Genomic DNA, 22,659 nt, shown 5'->3' with positions numbered 1-22,659 from the left:
GTATTCAAGAATTGGAATTATTTATACGGTCGTAAAATTCTGCAATTCTGCTGTTTGTGTTTGTAATGCATTCATAATGAATTGGGACGCTCATTTTGTACAACTGAACAGTAAGCAAATTTTAGTTGAAATTAAATACAGACGGGTTAAAATGTTCCATTCTTTCTAGATTAAATTAAATGTATAAATAATCAGTAACCTTATTTCTCTCAAGATGGCAACAATAAGACTGTATTTTTACCAATCTATCTATAGAATAGTACATAGGTAGTTAGGTACATAGGTATTTGTTATAGAACAAAAAGCAAGACAAGGCTTTGTATGTCTTCGACTTTTTCATTTGAGTATTTTACACATTGAATACTCTTCTCTGAATCTTTATTGTTCTTGTACAGGCAAGATGGTGGGAATCAAATTTTATGAAACGCACATTGCCACTGATTTACTCAATAGGGCTAAATGGCGTTAAGGTCTGCCAGGCAGTGAGATAATTCAATTATGTTAAATGACAGTTGAACATCATATTAAATCAGACTTTACAGCGTAAAGGCGGATGAAACAAGATAGTAAATATGTACACGTTCGCTTATAAGTGTTAGCCAATCGTTGATACTCCGTACTTACTCTTCCGAATAAGTTCAACAAATTCAGCGTTATATTAGACTGGCGTCTTGTCTACGCAACGAGTTCCTTTCCATTTAACTTAGATAATCTTAAAGATAAGGCAATCGCCCTTTCCCACGCTACCAATACTTAGGGCGCGTTGCAAAAAGCAGAACTAATTTACTTCTAGTCGACTTGAAACTAGATACCGATTAAAACGTCCACACCTTACTTTATGTAGGAGAATGCGGGGATTCGATAAGAGGAATATATTTGTAATAACTTATGTCGCTTAACAAGCAAATCGCTAGATTAACTACTACACATTTCGCTTTTGGTATGAAGAATGTTTGCTCTAATCTTTAGCTCTGTAAAAGACCTTGGGTAATAGGAAGCGTCGTGTAACTATGCTAAAACAAATTCTTTACATTACGCTAAGATTATTTTCGTACAGAAAGAGCTTGAGTCAAACAGATCCCGGGGGGCGTAGCCGAATGGCATTTCTGCGACGCGAAACGCCACCGAAACGCCGCAGAAATGTAGTCTGGCTCTATCGCGCCAATACGCAAGAGCGATAGAGAGATAGCTACGAAAGAGATATTATCGTGAGCGTTTGTGCATTCGGCTACGCACACTGTGCAGAATAAAGCCGTCGCACTGCTTTACTATGAAACGATAGCAGTAATCAATTTGATAAGCTACGATCGAGATAAGAGACCCTATTAGTTGTATATCTAGTCCAGTAGCCGGACTAAGCGCCGTAGTGTATAATAAATACCAACTTGTACCCTGCTAAATCGTTACTCGTGGACTTTATTTCAAAGAGATAAATGTTTATCAATCGTCAGTTGATCCTCATCAAAGGGCCTAACATGGCTACCATGAACACCGAAGTAAGCAAATTGCGAGCAAATCTTTCTCTTTTAGTCTAATTAAGGTTTCGCGGATAAAAAAAGATGACATGATGAGACAGCGGACAGATCAGAGAATCACAATGACTATAAAAATACGAGAAAAAGGATACCAAAGAAGATGGCGATGGCGGGATATTTCCTTGATTAGAAAAAGTTACACCGCTAACTTTACGTCGCTGAATAGAAGGTTTGGAAGTGGCTTTCGTAAAACTAGTCCCTACGCCAAATCTTGGGATTCATTGTCAAAGCAGACCCCAGGCTCCCATGAGCCGTGGCAAATGCCGGGATAACGCAAAGATGATGAGCTTTTTATTTGCATTTATGAACTTTATTATCTAAGCTATCTCAAACTAATGTCTTCATTGATCATTGAATATACCTAATATCTATCGCTTCAATCTCAACAAGGGTTAATAGTGTTGCTTCTAGCACAAAGTTCGTTACATTGTAAGTTTTACCACTGTATTTATTTTATGTAGTTGCAATCAAGTTTATGTTTGACTAGGAGCCACGCCACTGCTAAGTACCCATAACAGCTTTACCAAACTTGACCTTACTCGATCTAACAATACGTAATAACAAGCAACCAGGGCATTTGAATGAAAGTTAGTCAGACTTTGAACTTAGCGTCTATTAATACTTAATACATATGTGGCTAGCCGTGCTCTCGATAGATTTAATTTAAGTCTTCTATTGAAGTCTCACCTTCAAAATCTTTAATTGAAAAAGGACGTCTTATATCATGGCTAAGAGCTAATGTTTTCATTGTAAATTATTTATTATACACCCTGTTTTTATTGAATTCCGTTAACTTTAAGGGATGGTTCTTTAGATCAAATACAATTATTTCTTCTAAGAAACTAGCGTCTTAACTCTTACGGTTATCGAGTTATTCAAAAAATAAAAATAATTACTGAACATGTGTGTGACAGCCTTTACCACTTCCCAATGTTATTTGTTTTGACATGTGCTGTCAATCACTTGACACTGACTTGAATATTATTCTTAAGGGTCTCTCACACTAACTAATTCATTTATTATGTATGAAAACGATGAAAAAAATGTTTTCGCGAATTTAACTAAAAGTGATATATACAGGATGGTTCCTGACAATGAACCTAACAACGTGTCGAATTTAACGGTAAACAAAAAAAACTCTGTGTATAAAGGTACATTTGGATGTCGAATTGATGCCGCAAAATAGTTCAATGCATTAGCCAGTTTATCAAGAGGAATGGGATTAAAAACTTACCTATATATCACAACGTTCACAAACCTTGCACAATATGCAAAAAAAAAATGTATACCTATTTACATATGCATGTGAGCATCAAAATGAGAATGTGTTTTTTACTTATTTCTATACAGACAGAAATTATAAAAATATATTCTCAATTTGATGTGTGTGTGTCTCAATATTTTTGACATGAGTTTTTGCGCCTTTACCTCCGATTACTACTCCAGCTACGCAAAATTCAGCAGACATTTTTACGGTACGCAAATGCGATATATTTAATAGCCGTAATAGATCCTCCAAGGTGTATGCTCTATTAAGAAGTGAGCTGCAAAAGTGCATGGCGAATTTATCAATGAATTCATTCATAATTTCTCAATGTACATAACATACTAACCTCTGAATTAGCATCTAATTTCCGCATTGAAATCTTAATTACTGCCCGTTCAGAACATCTTGGTTGCCGTTCGGCAAATGAATGGCGAACAAAACTCCGCTAAGCAACACACCGAAAGCCACAAGACATCACAGTGCATGTTCGGATATTTTTGAGCAGTTTGGCAGTTGGCTGCTATGCTACTATTGATTGTGCATTAACCTACCTCTGAATTTACATCTATTCATCTATCATTTCCGCATTGACATCTTAATTAGTGCCCGTTCACAGCGTCTCGGTTGCCGTTCGGTAAATTATTCGCGAAGGCAGCTACGCTAAGCAACGTAATTAAGTAAGCGTTCAATTAGGTATAGAATTGGCAGGCTTCGGGCATAAAAAGGTAATACCTTTTTTTGCAGTTTTTTGCAGTTCAGTACTTACTTAATTGGTAGCTAGTTGTATTAGTTTATTGGGATGTGTTAATACTTCCTTTCCTCATTTTTATATTGAAGGGAAGCTTAAATGCAGCAGTAAAACAAAGTTTTGGGAAGCAGAAACGCCTACGTTTCCTTAAAAAAGAAACATTTCAACAGTAATTTCTAGAAATATATAGTTTTCATTTGTACTACGACTACGACCCTATCATATACCTAATATTGTCTGAATTTTATATATTTCAAACTATTTGTAGCAGTTATCCCCTTTTCGTCACATGAATGAGCCAAGCCCACCCAGCTTCAAAGGCATATTATAATTTTAAAACGGATACGTGTTTCATAAATAGTGTATACTTTTTCTGCTTGCCAGCTTACACTCACAAAAACTAAATTTACAAAATAAGTCTGGAACTAGCAGAAGTCATGTTAAAATTTTAAGAACTAATAAATTTACTATCAGTGAGAGATAAATGAGACCAACAGTAAGACACGACACGACGTAAAATCGTCTACAACCCAGGCCGAGTAGCCAAGATTTCAATCGTTGAAGCTCCGTAGCGTATCGTAGTTATCTTTACCTATTCTTCTGCATTGACGCGACAGTTGAGTATCGTCTGCCGCGGAGCCTCAACGACTGTAGGTACTCTTGGCTACAGGCCCAGTCGTGATTCTGAGCGTGTCGAGTGAAACGCAAGGAGAAAGATGCGCAAAAAATAATGTCGCCGTGACGAATTTGCGTACAAATCTATCGCTGTCTCAGACCTAGGCCACGGTTAAGTGGGCGTTGTCGGAATAATTTGATAAGTGTGTTATCTTCTTAAAACAGGCTACGCAATAAATTTATTAATTAACACCTCGTGTACCATACATCTTCAAAATTCAAGTGGAATATTGCTCGATAAATTCGATAACTGTCAAGTCAGATATGTATTTATGTAGGTCATCTAACGCACGCACATTTGAATTGGAATTAATTTAGAGAGCAAAACATATCGACTTAAAAACTGACCCATTTTAATATATTTTATATGAATGCATCTCACAGAATTGTTTTTATCAACAATGACACTTTATTAATGAGGAAAACATGCATTTCATAAAATCTATACCAAGCTAGTTGACTATAAAGCCTTTCAGAAAATATCGTGGTGGATCTTTCTCGTTCCAAACAGTTTAACTTTTAAATTACGATGTAAGTTTGAGCTTCTGTACCGCGAACCGCGACCTAGGGTAATAATCTTCTTCAAATAGTTTTAAAATAAGAACTGAATTATCAAACTTATGCGTACACCTAACTTTAAAAATTGTGTGTTTTTCCCTTTTACTCTCATTAAAGGATGATTAGAGTGATATAGAAAGATACCTAGTTTAAAAACAGTTTCCGCGATAGTCTCTCAGTATTACGAAATAGATTAATCTCAAGCGCAAACCCAAAATTCACAGGTAGAATTGATTTTTTACCTGCGGTAGTACAGTTAGCAAACAGGTAAAGGGAACAGCCGTCCCTTAAATTCGTACTAGGCAGTGAATAGGCAAGAAATCCGTATATTATTTATTAAATACAATGAAGTCATATTTCTTTGTTATTGTCCACTGATTCGCTGCTGCGCAGTTGAGAAGACACAAAAATGTATTCATTGAAACTGTAGGGATTACAATGAATGTTATCAAGAGCATTATTTTTAAGAGCAATGATACTTAATTTAAATTAGAGTGATAATATGTATTTGCTTTTAAATCTTATGGAGCCTTCATCAGATGAATCTTTAGACTATTTAGCAAAAAACTAGGAATATTTATCTCAGATAAACTTAGCTTGTTCATCTTGTAGCAGGTCCCTTAGTCCTTTTGTCTTGTCAGTGGCCCTATCGTCTCAACGACGGTCCTTGTGTTAGGATTAAACGGTAGGTATGTTCCAGCCTATAGTGCCTTGCTCAATACCCAACTAAATTACCGACGAAATAGCCATCTCAGGTGGACAAATTGCGGATATATGTTTCGGCTATACTATAGACGTGTTTACTACTAGGCAAAGGGAGAAGTAATAAGAATAGCATCAACACTGTTTAGCTAAATTTTAGGGGGGAATGCTGAGGTTGTTATGGCGAATCGACCGAAAGATATTAAAAGTAAATGTAATAAAAGAACACAACTTTACTAATATAACTCAACGCTCACGAGCAAAACTGCATGGCATGTATGTAAATATGTACTAGTTGGTAAGTCTCAATAAGTGAAATGTACATTTTGAAAATAATAAATGTCTTTAACCCGATATTAACACTTTCTGGCCGGAGAATTGTAAGAGCCTTTCTTTCAGCGGCGAATGATTCGAGACATTCAACTTTATAAGGGATTCGATTCCTCGCTACCTTGATGTGTCTATGGCACCCGATTCCTGTCTGTTTCTTTTTAAACAGGCGGCCGCCTTATCGTAAAACAAAAAAAAACAGTCGATCCCTTCCATAACCCGGACACGTTTTGGAAACACTCGTTTTATAGCAAACTGTTGATCGATTGTAGCTTCATCCGGTAAACGGGCCTATATTTAACAGGCTTAGGTTACAACTTTTTTTATATTTTAAAAACACAAATCTATGATACTGAAAAAAATGGAGTTTCGACTTAAGAGGTTTAATAAAAAAGGGTAACGAGGATTTTGGCTTATCGAAGTAAAATCAATAATCTAATTCTGATTAGCACTTTTCTCTTCGCTGATCCGATTAATGAAACAAATAGGTCCCGGTTCCCACCAACTATTGAGAGACTAAAATCTAATTTAGAACTTTTTCACAAAGGTAAGTCAGCACGTCGCTCACGGAAGAGCTAGGAACATTCACCAATACGATCCATTATATTCATAAATTAACCATACCCCACTTCGTGTAGGCCCAGGTGAAACAGAAGTAGGATACTTTATATAATATGTATTTACATATTTACTAACTAAACAGACCTAGATAATTGGAGTATATTTAACAACTTCGCTTTCGGACGTCAGCTATCTCTGCATTTGCAGTACATTAGCGAGTTCCATAATAAAATCCCCGGTAATCTCATTATAGGCCCCCATCATCTCATGCGCGCGCCTGGATCAAACAGAACTCCCGCCGAAGCCGCATTCAGGTTCTGTTATTAGATTTAAATCAGTTATTTTTTATATTCGATCTTTCACGTGTTTATTGAGTTCTAAACACTGAGAGTACAGTCTCATCAGACAGTCTAGAACAACTTGCGCTCTCGCTTGCGAGTCCATACTTGCTGTTTGGACTCGCGAGCGAGAAATGCAGCTCTAGAAAATATTTTTAAAATCTAAATGCCGCTCCGAGTTATAGGTATCTATTAACGTACTAACTAAATTAATTACCACGAGGTCCACGAGGGCTGATTGATCGGGCGGTTGTGGGCGACCGGCTAACAAATAGCCGGCTATTTGTTACTGGAAAGTTTTGTCGGAGCCCAGTACTTGCGAGTTTAAAGTTGGCAAGAAGGTATTATTAATTCGATAACTATTAATAGTATTAGGGCCGGTTTTTCAGTCGCCAGATAAATATATCTACCAGATAAAGTTATCACTATCCTCTTCATCACACGTATAAATGACAATGACAGCTCACATTTATCTGACCGATATTATTTATCTGGCAGTGGCGATTGAAAAACCAGCCCTTAATGTAATATCTTCTTATGTATAGTCCAAAATGTATAAATCCCATGATTTGAAAAAGCATAGCTAAAAACACGAGGAGCCCAGCTCATTAAAATTATAACTATTAAAGTCAATAGAATTTGTGCACAATGTAAACAAACCATTATATAAAATATCAATATTTTAGCACAATTTTATTATTTTGAAGGTTGAGGATCATAATGTGAGATGAATGGACACATGGATTTAGCCAGTATCTGATGACTTAAAATGGAAATTAAATTAAAGACATTTTGACTAAAGGTTTGTTTACATTGTTCACAAATTCTATTGACGGCGACTTTATGAGATGTTAGATATTGATAACATGATAACTATTAGGGAATTATTCGTCGTTATATTAGTTTATTTTTAACTAATCAAATTAATCACTACTTTGTGCCGATACGATTTTCTCTAACTTCACAATATAGTATAGTATGTTCTTTCCTGTGGCAAGCACATCAGGGACAGCACCGGAGCTGACAGCGGTCGCCGCGCCGTGGCCGAATTCGGCCGTGAGTTATTATTATTTTTAAATAAAAGGATACCTTCTTCTTCTTCAACCTAGCGTTTTCCCGGCCTAGCGCCAGGGTCCGCTTTCCTGCTCAGCCTTCTCCACTTTGCCCGGTCTTCGGCATCCTGAGGTGAGAGATTGTTCTCTTCCATGTCCGCTGTCACGACGTCCAGCCAGCGCTTCTTAGGCCTACCTTAATTATAAGAAATACCTGGCCCCTGTCCATATAGCTTAAACGACAAGATGGTATCGCTTTAGTATTTTCAATGTTCCAAGAGTTGAGTTGGTATCGAATGAATGACCGAAAATATAGTAACATTCAGGTCAAAATCTACCAAAATCGGCGGCTTTTAGTATTGAATTACCATATACTTTATTTCATTCACATAACCCTTGAAAGATCGATCTGAATAAGCTAAAACGCCAGCGATCTCCGTTTGGTTACGCACGGCTGCCCTAAAAAGCGACATTTTAAAACCCGTCCCGACCTTTTTGTACATTCAAAGCAGCTATAGGTTTTGTTCACGCTGAGAGCATTAGCTTTAGTTCAATCAATAACACCTACGCAGGCGGGATGATCGATTCCCGAATGCCGGTCGACCCCGGGTAATTAATATAATATGTGTTTATGTTTTGGGGTTTCAGAATAAAATTTAAAATTTGAATTTTGGAATGATATTATTACAGTAGTAATAGTTTTACAGCCTGGCAAAACAGAGCAGAAATTACTTTTTTTTGTCATAGCAACACTTACAGTTCTCATACAAAACGGACTAAATAATTGCCACATGCAAAACGGGTTACATAGACGGTGGCGCCCCTATTCATTTCTACTCTTTTCTACCAGGCTGTACTATAGTGCACTTCCTATTTATTCAAATATAATATATCATGTATTATAAATATAACGAAACTTGGGTGGGCTGAGATTTTATCACGATCTTAGATAAAGCTAGACGTTTCGGTGTTTATAACCTTGGCTACGTAACAGCGTTATTACAACTGCAGTGGCGGTCAATGACGAAACCTAGTCATTACAAAGATGAGCACGAGGGAGCATCCATATTGTGCACGACCCAAATGATCCTCCATTCTTTTTGTCGAGACACTTACACAAATGCAAAGCCGTGTTCGAATAAATTAACTACAAGAATAGGTATAACTAAAATGTAAAAAGAAGCCCTAATTTACATTCAACGGACGGGAGCGCGGTCTCCGGGTCTGGTTTAGGGCCCTCGGCCGATCGCTCGGTATAATCAGGCGCGCCTCCCCTCGTCGCGGTCGTTCACACACAATCGACGCGCCAAGCGCCATCGGAGCCCTACCTACGCACGACGACTCGACACAAAGCACCCACCCATACCCACCTAACAACCCCCGCTGCACTGCTTCAACTATAAACTACTTCTCGCTCTCCACGACAAACTGTGACGCGGAGCAGTAAAGTCCAATATCGAATGGGCCGTGAACACGCAGGCGTTGCATTAATCTTGATAACAGAACTGGTGGCGTATAAAATAGAAACATAATGTGAAGGAATAAAGTGGAGAGTGTATTGAAGGCGGCAGCGTCGCTAGGTACGCGCAATGTGCACTCGATTGTGGGAAACATGAATATTGAAAACCGCTCTTATGTCGTTCACGCTAGATCAAATACACGTCAACGCCCGATGCGAACACCACGTGTTTACAAAGGCAATTGCAGATTACAAGCGTAGTGCACGTTTCTATCGCGACCAAACTTAGTTTTGGACACGTGTCTATAACTTTTACGTTATCCTGAAGTTTTCATGACCCGTATTCTTTGAAGATCAACATTAATGATGGATCGTTAAGATGATATTTTATGTCCTGGAATGCGAAGTGAAGAAACAGCGAGCAACAAATATTAAACCACGATTCTGTTCACCGATAGTGACGCCAACACTGTACCGAAAAGCATTCATTTTAGCCATAAACGAGATCGCTTGTTCCGAGCGAAATAAAAGAGATGTTAAAACGCGACCACGATTTTTCTTGCGTCTTAACGAGCAACTCGTGTTCAGACGCTGTAAACTTGCACAGAGGACGGCAAACTGGCTAACAATGCCCACAATTCCGTCATGAAGAGATTGATTTATGTAATTGACTTTGATACGTAATTTCAGCATAACCTAACAAACAAACAACTTAATAAAAATAAGTTGATTATAACGAAATTTAAAACTTTATAATCCTTAATGCCAAGATGCAGGCTTTTGTTATGTTAGCGTCAATTAGTTGTTAAATGTTCATAGATCACAAATAGGTATTAGCACAGATGTCATATATATCATAGATCAAGCAAACGTATCTACTTAGCGTTTCAAATGAACTCAGCTGTTAGTGTGTTATGTTAGTGTCAATTAGTCGTTCAAATGTTCATAGAGCACAAATAGGTATTGTAGAGTTCTTATGAGCATTGAAAATACAATGCCCTGTCATGTTATACGTAGACGACATTTAATCACGTATAGGTACAGTATAACTTTAAAGAATTTATTGACTGTAAAGAATAATGTAAAATGTAATAATAATAAATTTAATATTTAATTGATGCAATAATTGTACAGTAGATATAAGATATGTAGAAATAAGTACCAATTGTGACCTGTAATATGTTATTACCAATAAATGATGTCTATGTCTATGTCTATGTCTATAGTATAGGTATTTCTAGAAATTATGCCTATGTATACTTCCTAAACGCCAAGAATGCAAAGAATGTGCTGAATCCATAGATAGCTTATCGATTACAATTTTTTTACCAAGTGCTGTCAGGGTCGAACCGCCATGCTTGCTTACGCATCTGGTGTGGATTCTCTCTGTGTGGTCTTATAATGGGAATAGGGGTTTAAATGCATATCATATTTATATAATATGGACTAGTTAAATAAATAACTGTTCCTTTGCCTTTTTATATTCCCTAAATACCTTTAGTCATGTAGGGTAAATACATAATGACGATTCTCTTATGTTTTTCTTGTCTCGTGGCGTTATTAATAGACGCTGTATAAACTTGAATTGAATTATAATCGTTTGCGAGAGAAGGGTATAAAACATAATTTAACTAATCAGTGCCGTATTTTTTATGGATAAAGGAATCAATGTTTCTCTTTTTCCATGCAGCCTTACTTAAATGATTATCACATTTTTTTATGCTCGGTATGTGTCCAAGACCTTGCAAAAAGAACTGCCAAGAGATTTTTTGCAAGGTCTTGGATTGAGTTGGGATTCAAAGGCATAAAATGGGTACCTATAAAATATTCGGTCGAGTAACAAAGCGGACGAAAAGACAATGACCACTGTCCGTGCTCGTTCCTGTTCGCAAAAGACAAACGCATTATGAAACTATAGAACCATACATCCTTTGTCTGTTTCCCCGTACATTTTCCGCACGTGACTGACGTGACATTTTCAACCTTGTCAACCCTTGATAATTTCAACATTATGAATAGGTATTTACTAATTATGTTGAATGTACATGCACTTATTCTGTTACCCTTGTTAACACGGCTAAAATCGCATTGGCCAAAATTTACCCCTTTCCCTGTATTCACATGACTTGGCTTAGCGCATAGCAACTCCCATCTGTTCCCAAAGCAAAGGGGTTCCTCTTCTCAATTCGAAAGCATAAATAGTCCTCATTTTACTCTTCATTTATGTTGAGAATTAAAATTAAAGAGAATAATGAGGTAGAAGTGTACGTTTGACGCTTAAAATGGTTTCGGGCATCCGTCGCAACTCTTTGGAAATTGGCAACCTTCTGAACATTAAATCAGTTTTTCAACTTTTTTTATAGCCTGTTTGTGTGTCCCATTCTTGTGATTTCCAATAAATTTAAATTATGAATGAAGGTAATTTACTAATAGAGAAATGTGCCGAATGCACTTTCGTCGGTACATTGTGAGCGCGACAATGAGTCTCGTGAACGGTTACAACAACAAAGACCGATATAGACCGTACAACTTCGCATAAAGGTATACAAGTGGACAAGTAATTGTGTCAACAGTATATTATAATAGGCTGGTTGTCTATTGTAGCCACTGTTCTGATGCCCTGGTTACGGACGTCATTAGATGCACTAGGGTATTGAATTTAGTAGGACAGGAGAGAATGATCTAGGTCAATATCAGTGTTTTTAAACACCGTTAGATGCTGCAACTTTGAAACCCTGCTAACATTTCCTAGCTCGAATAATAGTGATTCTTTACCGATTAGCCATTTAAAATGGCAGTCACTATCCTATCTCCCAAGAATTATAGATTTAGAGACATCAATTTTGTGGAAAACTACTATTTTTGAGGCAGGCAATGTTAGGCAGGGAAGGCAAAGTTGCAGCACTAACTTGATGACACCTAATTTTTTTAAGATACTTCATACTGTGAAAAATAAAGCTGAAATTGCATTTTTAACCCTAATATTTGATTTTAATGTAATTTGTAATTTATTTATTTTGCTGTCTTGTGAAATGAAAAAAAAAATGCAATTATGTTCTGAAACAACAACAGCATAATTTAAATTGTTTGTTTTTCCTACTTATTAACACTATCCAATCCAACAAAGCAGAAACAACTCATTTTAACTTTGTAATTTAATCTCTATAGCTTGTGTAGTGTGCATTTTCAAGACCAAATTTGGGTTAGCGAGCCAGATCAGAGCATTCCATCATCAGAACAATAATTGTTGATGGAGTCAACTTTGTCGCATACAAGAATGCATGTATAAAATTAATCAAAGGTCTAAATTTTGGGTTTACTTATTAAATACATAATAAATTAATAATTACTGAATAAGGAATTGCATTACAGTTACTGTAACAAGACATACATTTTATAAGTTCAATTGCTTTTGATTCTCATGAAAGGTGGGGGTGGGACTAGGAGTATAGGGTATACCCTATATCATTTTTAATAATCTCTCTTAAAAATAGATCTTAAAAATAGGAGGAGGAAGAGAAATTAACTGAGTATTGATTATAAAAATAAGGAAACATATTTAAAAAATGAAGTGACCCTTTTTGTAAAGAAAAATACAAATAGATATAAACATGCAATATTATTTATCCAGCCAATCATGGGAATCATGGGAAAGTCCCCTAAATTAAAATGTATGCTTTGATACAGGTATCACAGACCAGACTATTTAGGAAATATATGTCTTGGCTCAATGTCTAAGGCAAGTTAAGCCAAGCCCTAGAATATAAAGGTAGTGGTAAGCCTAAGAAACATGCTGGCTGCTGAAGACTGGGCAAAGTGGAAAAGACTGTTGACACACACACACATAGGCAAATGATAGGATATAGAAAGGTTCATCAGCATCATTTTTGAAAGAAGTTATAGTAAAGTAGGTAAATGTACTGATGATACTGCCCATCCAAAAGAAGTCATAAAACGTTCCTAACTGTACTCTACCAAATATTAACAAGCTCTGCATGCCTCCCTTTCACGAAATTTCAAACAAACACAAACATAGACCTAAAAAAATACCACGAAAACTTTTCAAGAGCAAATCAAATTAACACGTTTGACAGAGGGAACTCGCGCATTTTGGACGGGAATTAACAAAGTAGACTCTGGGATTTAGATAAGGAGGCAGGATGTTGACTCACCATACGACACCGAAGGCGCCGTAGCCGATCGGCCGGTCGGGCTGAACATCCGAGGGGATGGCCGGCGTCTGGTAGTAGGGCGCCGCCGCCGCCAGGATGGCGCCCTGCGACGCGGTCGGCGTTCCGCCCTGCATCAGCGACATTGACACACTCATTGACACGCGAGAGTGCCGCGCGGGGCCGGTCACTGCCGCCATCCAACCGCTCCGCGGCGAGCCGTCACCGCAGACTCATCACAGGGACCCCACGACACCCGCACTCCGCTCCCGTCACCAGCTCGCACCCGAGATCCACGCGACGAGATCACCGGCTGCTTCTTTATTATTCATGCTCGAACGACTATGCGGGAATCACTGAACGCACACACACGACGGGATACACCAGCAGATTTCACCAGTTATTTCACACACGCAACGGTAAGTTTTCAAACGTGTACGCAAGCACGAGCTTGCTCCTTCGGTTCCAGATTACAATTTCTGGACAAAGAAGGAAACCGTGATATATTTTCTGGCGCTACGCAAACGTCCACGCGCCACGAGAATCGAGCGAGACTGGAAGGGGAACGCGAGAACGAGAGAGCAAACAACAATGGCGACGACGCGATAAACAGCTGCTCCGCTTGGCTTGGATTCGTCCGCTGAATGAAACAGAGCACTGCGCCGCGGCGTGGTTTAAACAATTTTTAACAAAGAGGCCGTCGTCGTACCTACCTTTCTGCCTTTAGAAAATACAATAATTATTGACTAAATATTTTATGTGGGTATTTTTCTGAAGTGTTCATTTTAATACATGAAGCGCTTATATATTGATTTAGACTAACACGATTTGCACTCATAATTTTAGAACAAAACGGGACTTAATCGCGTAAACACTTACATTTATATACTGTTTACGCGATTGTAGTGTTTACGCGATTAAGTCCCGTTTTGCCCCTAAACTATAACAAATGCTATGTAAACTCTACGAGTTAATACGTGCAGCTTGGTGCCAAAGCTGGCAACACGCGATACTAGCGCCTCTAGCGGCATGAGTTGATCAAAATAGTTTAGTTAATACAGTTTCAAATTTTAAAAAATCACACACTTATTTCTTGGTTTTATTCCGTCTAAAAATGTTAAAGTAGATCAAGAAATCGCATTTTGTGTTGTTTTACGTACAACGCCTATACTGACAAACTACTTTGAACAACTCGTACCGCTAGATGGCGCTGTTAAAATCGTTGCTGCTTCACGTCCTGACTTTTCAGTGTTGGATAGTCTTTGACACTTGATCAACTATAATATTTCATTACACTTCACTTTAGTTGACTGAAAAAATTCTAAAATAGAACTTCATACAATTTCTATACTAATTGGCGATACCTGGCAAATTTTTAGCATCTGAAACATTTTTTTTAATCTATTGCGTTATCGACCAATCAGAGACCATTATTACAAATAATTGGTTGCCAGAAAATTCGATGTTGATACAACGGTGAACGACGGTATAACATTAATTTTAACTTGAATGATGATATTGTTCGTCCATTGATGATGAAGACGATGACTCATAGAAAAAGTATTGTATACAATAGTGATATAATTAAGCTTTTTATTCTCGTACCGTACTGTTAACCCACTCAGCAAGCTCCGTGGAGTAATTATGGTACTCGACTGGTAAGCTCCGTATTATATCACGATTGTATAAACTACTACTTCACGGCATTCATTCCCACAGTAAAATGTGCAATCGCACGCAGGCGAAGCGGGACTTATAGAAAAATCGTTTTCCCTAAGGAGTTATGAAAATTATAGAACCGTATTTAACGTTTTATTTTTACATATTTAAAACATTTTGTTTAACACGGGGCGTAAGAATCAATCCGGCAAACCGTCGCCATTTTATTTACTTTCTTCAACAATGTAACATTTTTAAACAATAAACTCCAACAAGCAAATGTTATGCTCGTTGGGCTTCATATTTTCATGATTATCTTTTGACAGACTCAAGGAATTATCAACGAAATATAAAAAAAAAAACTTAATTTATCCTAAAAATATTAGGAAAAAGAACAATGCATTTATTTCGTAAAAAGGTGTTTTTAGAACTATCAGTGTGAAAGTGGATTTTGAGTTTCCAATCGGATTACTTTCTTTAAACTTAGTGGTTGGAGCGGCGCACAGGCCGCACGCACTTGAAATAAAGCGCCACCTACCGAAAATTTTAAAACCAAATTTGCTAGTAACGTTGTCATGGTGATATGCCGTTAGTGTTCCGCGCTGAATTTGAAAAAATCGGGTAAAACAGTTTGTCTATTTTCTTAGAAATCCCCTTAATTAAGACAACAAGTAATATAATATAATCTAGCCAATCAGTCCAATCACACACCAATGCAATCATATCTATCGACTATCACTTATGAATTTTATAATTTCAAATAAATCTCTGAGCAAAGCGACAATTAAAAACAAATCTGGGCATGCATGGAGCATTCCCAGATTTTTTTTATTTGTCACGGAGAATAGAGGTACTCCATGGGTACTCCATGTTTCTTTCAAAAGTAAGCTTGAATTTTCGCGGGTTTTTTACAACTTCATCTTTGCTTTGGCCCATAAAAAGCGTTATGGCCGCTGTACACACATGGCCAACAGTTCCACCAACCCCCTTGGCCATGTGTGTAGAGAGCTACTTGGCCGTAAGTTTGCAGTTGGCGCTTGCGCTTGCCGGCCAACCGATTCGTGTCGGTTTTTAAACGTCCACACATCAAAGGATCTTGGCGCCAATGGCCAACTGCGTTTACACGTTGGCGCTTCATTCAGTTGGTCGTCAGCCGTCAGAGAGGACAGTAGTGTCATATTTACGAAAATAATAAGTTTATCTATGCCAATAATAGTGTAGATTTTAGGAAATAAAATAACCTTGCAAATGTTTAATGTATTTCCTAAAAAAGATAAATGTTCTTATCAGAATATTCAAAAATTGTTAATATTGCAAATAAGTGTAAATAAATGTATATTCAAGTCCCTGAATTACTTTTTTCTCCAATTTACTGTTTTTTTGCCTTAATTAATTTTACTACGGGGTTATTATTTTTTAATATTTTTTTGACAACGTCTATGACCAAGAATTTCCTAGATTTTTTCATTCCACGTCCATCTTTCATGAAGAGCCAATGCCAAGTGATTGGTTCGCCAATGTGTAAACAGCGGCTCTTATCTTGGCCAAGGGGTTTCACAAAGGGCTGGTGGAACCGTTGGCCATGTGTGTACAGGGGCCATTAAAAAAAGACGCGAATTTTGAAATGTCTACAGTGAAATTTTTAATTTTATCGACTTTTTCTAGTGCTCACACATAAACACACGCTGTGCCAGAGTACCTATACTGTTTCTTTAGGTATTTAAATAAACGTAAACAAAATCTACCCCCAAATGGCTCATTTAAGGGCATTTTCAGAATTTGGGACCCCCCAATTAACGAAAGTTGTTAACAAAAGTTAACTCACTGTTTGTTTTGTGACGATAAATTTTAAGCATGAAATTTCAATAAAAATATTTTTTTTGTTATTTTATAGTTTTTGCGGTTTTTGTTTTTATAATTTTATTTTATATTAAAGTGGAATCTTGAGCATGGAATCTAGGTTTTAAGGCATTAAAGTCCCCGAGCCAAACGCATTACTTTTCATCCACAGAACAGTTGGGTGGTCTGTGTTTTCATCACACCAACCCGAAGAAAATATTAATTGCAAGACATCAATCAAAATAAAATTTGAACATACACTCTAACGCAGACACTAGAGGCGTTTGTCTATATTTGTGACAGCTCCGATATTTGACGGCGATTGTACTATCAGCCGCAAAAGTGCATGGAGAAATTATGAATGAATTCATTGATAAATTCGCCATTTACACTTTTGCAGCCGATAGTATATTAAGTTGAATCAGGGGCGGCTCACTTGTCTGTTTTACAAGTACATGCCGGCGGCCGCGAGATTCAGTGGCGACGACCTTCGCGCGGCGCAATAGAATTCAATGTCGTCTGCACGCGTGCGGTCCGTTTGTTAATGTAGGTAAGTTTAGAATGGCGGCGTTTTGTGAACATCAAAGGAGTGAGCCTTCTGTACTTGTACTATTATATATTCTGTGGTTGAATTTTGTCTGTTTTCTACTGAAGAAGTCGAGTGTATTTCAGTGTAGTTACTGTAGTTGTTACCAAGCGTGGATCCAGCTTCGTGCCCAGGGGGGGGGGTCACGTGGTAAAGTCCCAGGCCCCGGGGGGGGGGGTCACGTGGTCTATTTATATGGCCAACCTAGGCTCCAAGGGGGGGTCATGACCCCCATGACCTCCCCCCCTGGATCCGCGCATGGTTGTTACCTACTACAACAAACAAACAATACATACATACATACAATACATACAATCACGCCTGTATCCCATAAAGGGATAGGCAGAACACATGAAACTACTAAAGCTTCAGTGCCACTCTTGGCAAATAAGGGGTTGAAAGAAAACGAAACAAACAATAATATTAGATATTTAAGTAAGGAATTATTGAAGAGGTGATATACATAAATAATACTCAATTTTAATAAATATCAATTATATTATCACAGAGAATCACATTGTGTCATACAACATATTTACGTGGCTAGTACAAAATTTCCTTATCCCGATTTATGTCAGAGTTCATGTATAGTAAATACCTAAAAGTTATAAAACAAAATGGAAACACCACTACAAAATACAATCTTTTTTCAGGGTTAGATTCTATATAAAAGTAGTTTGTTTAATGAATAGTATTTACATAGAGCTTCAAAACGTGCAAATATAGTTATCATATCAGATATATCGAAGCGGCCTTAGTACGTTTTCACATTATCCGATCCGGTATCGGGTGCCGGAAGGATTTCAATGGAAAAAATCCAAGATGGGGCATGTAATGTATGGGATATCGGTCCGACATCCGATATCGGATCGGATAATGTGAAAACGCATTTACTGTTCATAGATATTTGAATATTTGAACAATGCATCTGTTATCTTTATCAACACGTTAACTCTTTTCCGTACATGGACTCTAAAACTAAAGTTTTTTCATGTTATTTGAACCATGTGATGTAAGTAATCCGGGACGAATTTTGTTGGTTATAAAACGCAATTAAAATTAATATCGCACTTTATTTGTCTGGTAAAGGTTGTAAGTAATTAGATTGCAATGAATATGTAAATGAATCTCATGAGAAAAGAACGATCAAACACATTACACAGTATAATTTCAATAGCGTTCCGATTTAAGGTTCAAATTAATTTGTATTATCGGAAAATGTGACTTGTCTTCAAACGAATCATCATCATCATCATCATCAAATATGTATTGAAGTTTAGGGAAAAATTGTAGATTTATGCGGACTGGAAAAGCGTTAACGTTCACGTACGGTCAAACAAATTGAATCCAACGCCAGGCCACTCTAGAACCCTTAAACGCTTACTGTGACAAGGTTCTACGGTGGCCTAGGAAGTATAATCCCAATTGATTGTACTTATTGTATAGTTTTCAGCTCTGATGTATCGATCTGATAACAACTGTACATATAGTTTAGATGATCTTTCTAACATTTTGGAGAGTTGGAGATAGACAATATCGAAGTTACACGGTTTTGTTTGTATCGAATACAGAATTATGATAACTGGCATAAAAATAAATTGCACTAATGTAAGAAAATTAACGAATTAAATATATTAGTATTATTAACAAATGATATATGTGTTTTATAGTATAAATAACGGGATATTCCTGTTTGTAAGCCAATAGTAATGACCTAAAATCAATATGTTCTTGATAAATAGGTAAGCAGATTCGGATCAAGTTAATTTTCACGCCATTAGCCGGGTCCACACAGAGCGATGCACGCCGCGAGGCAATGTGCTCGCGCATTGTAGACATGCCTCGACTGAGGCAAGCGCGCTTTGACTCAGCCATGGCACATCTACATACTACATACAGTCGGCGCGCGAGTTCCGTGCACGCGGGAGGAATTTTAGGAATGTTGGGTGACATGACCGAGAGCTGGGATTTAGTCGATATTACGTTGTCGAACTGTGTTTTTTTTTTATAAAATTAGACCGTTGTGCATGGTCTCGCTTTGTGTGCCCCCGGCTATTTGCAAAGACCAGTGTGGAAATGTCATAATTAATGGGTATGAGGGCAAATTTTATTTTTAGTTAATTTAGTTCTGTTTTGTGTGGCCAAATTATAAAAAATATGGAACCCTAAAAATGTCTCGTCGTTACTTTTGATCTATTACCTAAATAAATCTCATTAGTTAGTTTTTAAACAAATGCCATGTGGAAGAAAGCACTTTACATCTAAACTAAATTCCACACCCATAGTACCAAGATAGCTTCAACGGCAAAATATTATGAACATACATAGTCATATGATCTCTTCGACTACAGGATCCTTTTAAATTTTTTTAGATTTACTTCCAAAAATAATAGGCCAGAACACACAGAGCTAGCAGCGTCGCCTAGCAATATCCTCGCGCGGCAAATGGCCAATGTAAACTTCTTGTACGCACTATCTGCCAAGGGAAACGCTGCCTCGCCCGAGGCACGCCTATATTTGGTATTTACCTCGCTACGCTGCTCGCTCTGAGTAAGCCTAGTAACTTAACTAAAAATAGCGTTCAATTCCTTTCTCCGATACCTATTGCACATAAAAATAAACATGTAACTAATTTTAAAATACCTAAAATTACATTATTGTCTATGTACACAAGTTACTGACGGGTTGACTTCGTATTTATATATGGAAATATTCATTATTATAACACGCACACACATTATATAGTAACTAATTCATGACAGTAATCTAACATTAAGTAAGAACTAACATTTCTAACAGATACAGTATAAATAATTCGTATCAGTAATATTAGGCTTCATACATAACAAAGTTAAGGGTTTTCTCCAATTTCTTTAATAGAATGTATTTATTATTCACACAAATTTCTATCTCGTGATAAATGTTGTTTGTTCAAGATATTTGAATATCTGTAGCGCAGGATTTTTTCATATCAAACTAGCTTTTGCTCGCGGCTTCGCTCGCGTTTAATTCGAATATTGCGGAATGCTCCATACAAACTTCCACCCCCCATTTCAGGGATGAGGGGGGTTAGAAAGAGACAAAAAGTAGCCTATGTCACTTTCCATCCCTCCACTCCCTATCTCCACTTAAAAAATCACACCAATTCGTCGCTCCGTTTTGCCGTGAAAGACGGACAAACAGAACAGACACACGCACTTTCCCATTTATAATATTAGTATGGATAATCCCAAAATAGTCTAAAAAATGATTTTGCAACACTTATGGAGCATTCTCGCATCGGGTAAAACTAAATGTAATTTTTACAGTAGCTAATCTTAGCTATAAAGGCAAAGTAAATATTTTCATTCTGCATTAAATGTTGTTTTTACATGATAAAAGCGATTAATGTACTTAAGTTAACATGCATTTGCTGCGTGTAATTATTTATAAACACCCAAAATGGTACTAAATGTTTTAAATTATTCAAATCAATTCCCTGCATCATATAAACGTAACTAATGAATAATTCTGATGACTTATATTGACCGGGATATAGACCGTGATTATGATGCATGCAACTGCGTCGAAATATCAGGAGCTTGACAAAAATCAAAAAGGTGATCACGGTTTATATCCCGGTCAATATAATTATAATGAAAATAACCGTGAATCATTCAAAACTCTTATAATAATTCTGATGGGTTAACAAAATATTTTTTTTTTTCGGATTTTAAATTCACACTCATCGCTCGCATCACATCACATAATGTTATTTATGTTCAATGAAGTTGGGCAGTCAAAGATATTAGCTACATCTATTAAAAGTAGCGACAGTAAACTAGCGCTGACCGTTATTGCGCAGAACTCAAAAACAGGTATCTCAGGGGATTACAGGGGGCGAAGGGTATGCGTCACGCACAGCTATCCCCTCCACATAGCTATAATTTTCTCATTTTGTTCAAACTGACAGCTCAGAATATGATCAGTTTTAGGTAACTATATTGCTAAAGCTACAGGTAGGACTGCTGTCGTAGCGTTCGTTTGCTGGCTCTGTCGTACCAATACGGAATGTGCCTCGCGAGTTATTGCCGCGCGAAGCACCTCAGTTCTAGAAGTGCCTTGTTTGACACAAGCATTTGCCTCGGGCAAGTGATGTGAAAACCCTTTTAATCTTGTCCGATTCCTGTCGGGGTTAGTGAGTTATCGCAATATGTTATACTGAACATCTATCATGTTTAGGAAAGATCAAACCGTAGCGCAGTTTATTTTATTATTTTGGCAGTTTCAAGTTAAACCAAGTGGGCACACCACAAAGCCATTTTTAACCCCCGACGTAAAAACGACTTGGACGACGGGGTGTTATAAGTTTGACGTGTCTGTCTGTGCCATCGTTAAGTAGCTTTCTATGGATGAACCGATTTAGATTTCGTTTTTTTTTGATTGAAAGCCGAATTGGCCGTCAGTGTTCTTAGCCATGTATGATGAAAATTTGAAAACTTTGTTTCGTGGTTATAACACTTTTGACACGTCACATTTTAAGGAAGCTTACATCCATACTCAGCTTCTCATAGTACAGCAGTTTGTCGTGGATGAAGTGGTCAAACGATTCACCTAGTCATCCCCTAAATTTGAACCCTACTTGTCACGTAATACGTTTAGGATAGCTCAAATCCAGTGTTGCTATTGACAGCATAACGTAGTTTGTCTCGCAGTGTACTCCGCTTCTGATAATTTGGCAGTTTGAGTAGATTGAAGCAAGTAGATGAAGTGGGTAGACGGTTCAGCGGGTCTTTCTTGCGAATGGTGAAGAAACCGCGGATTACGCTGCCTGTAACAAAATTTGAAATATTAAATTACTTTGTATTGCCTGCTAAACCGATGGTTCTGAGTTCAAAGGCAAAGGGGGCAAACGGGGCAGGTGCAAAGGGGAGGCAAAGCACATGAAACTGCTCAAGCTTCAGTACTGCGCTTAGTAATAGGCGAGACGACTTAAAAAAAAAAATTTAGTCCGTCAGATCATCAAAAAAATTTTGGACACATTTTTTCTTTTTTCTCGTAAACGAAAAATGACGGTACAGTGCGTTGAAGTTTTGTGTGACGTCACGCCTAGGTAAAATTTTTACCTAACAGTGACGTCACAAGCCCCCACTCCGGAACTTTGATGCCCTGTATCTTTTGTATTTTTTTATTGATTACTAG

At 37.4% G+C, this 22,659-nt stretch overlaps 2 protein-coding genes across 2 annotated transcripts in view; both read right to left on the bottom strand.

Annotated features, from left to right (window-relative positions):
- LOC125228404 (serine/threonine-protein kinase NLK2) overlaps positions 1-13,981 on the bottom strand; it is a 173,452-nt gene extending 159,471 nt beyond the window's left edge. The window contains 1 exon segment of the mRNA XM_048132968.1: positions 13,398-13,981. Coding sequence (XP_047988925.1) covers positions 13,398-13,594 — 197 coding nt within the window. The 5' untranslated portion in view covers positions 13,595-13,981.
- Positions 13,982-20,850: 6,869 nt separating this feature from the next.
- Positions 20,851-22,659, bottom strand: part of LOC125227918 (ubiquitin-protein ligase E3B) — a 30,534-nt gene continuing 28,725 nt past the window's right edge. Inside the window, exon 21 of the mRNA XM_048132324.1 lies at positions 20,851-22,288. Coding sequence (XP_047988281.1) covers positions 22,116-22,288 — 173 coding nt within the window. The 3' untranslated portion in view covers positions 20,851-22,115. The remainder of the gene's footprint in view (positions 22,289-22,659) is intronic.

The sequence above is a fragment of the Leguminivora glycinivorella genome, chromosome 7, assembly GCF_023078275.1.
Source record: "Leguminivora glycinivorella isolate SPB_JAAS2020 chromosome 7, LegGlyc_1.1, whole genome shotgun sequence".
Classification (NCBI taxonomy): domain Eukaryota; kingdom Metazoa; phylum Arthropoda; class Insecta; order Lepidoptera; family Tortricidae; genus Leguminivora; species Leguminivora glycinivorella.
This window is presented reverse-complemented; position numbering and strand designations above follow the sequence as displayed.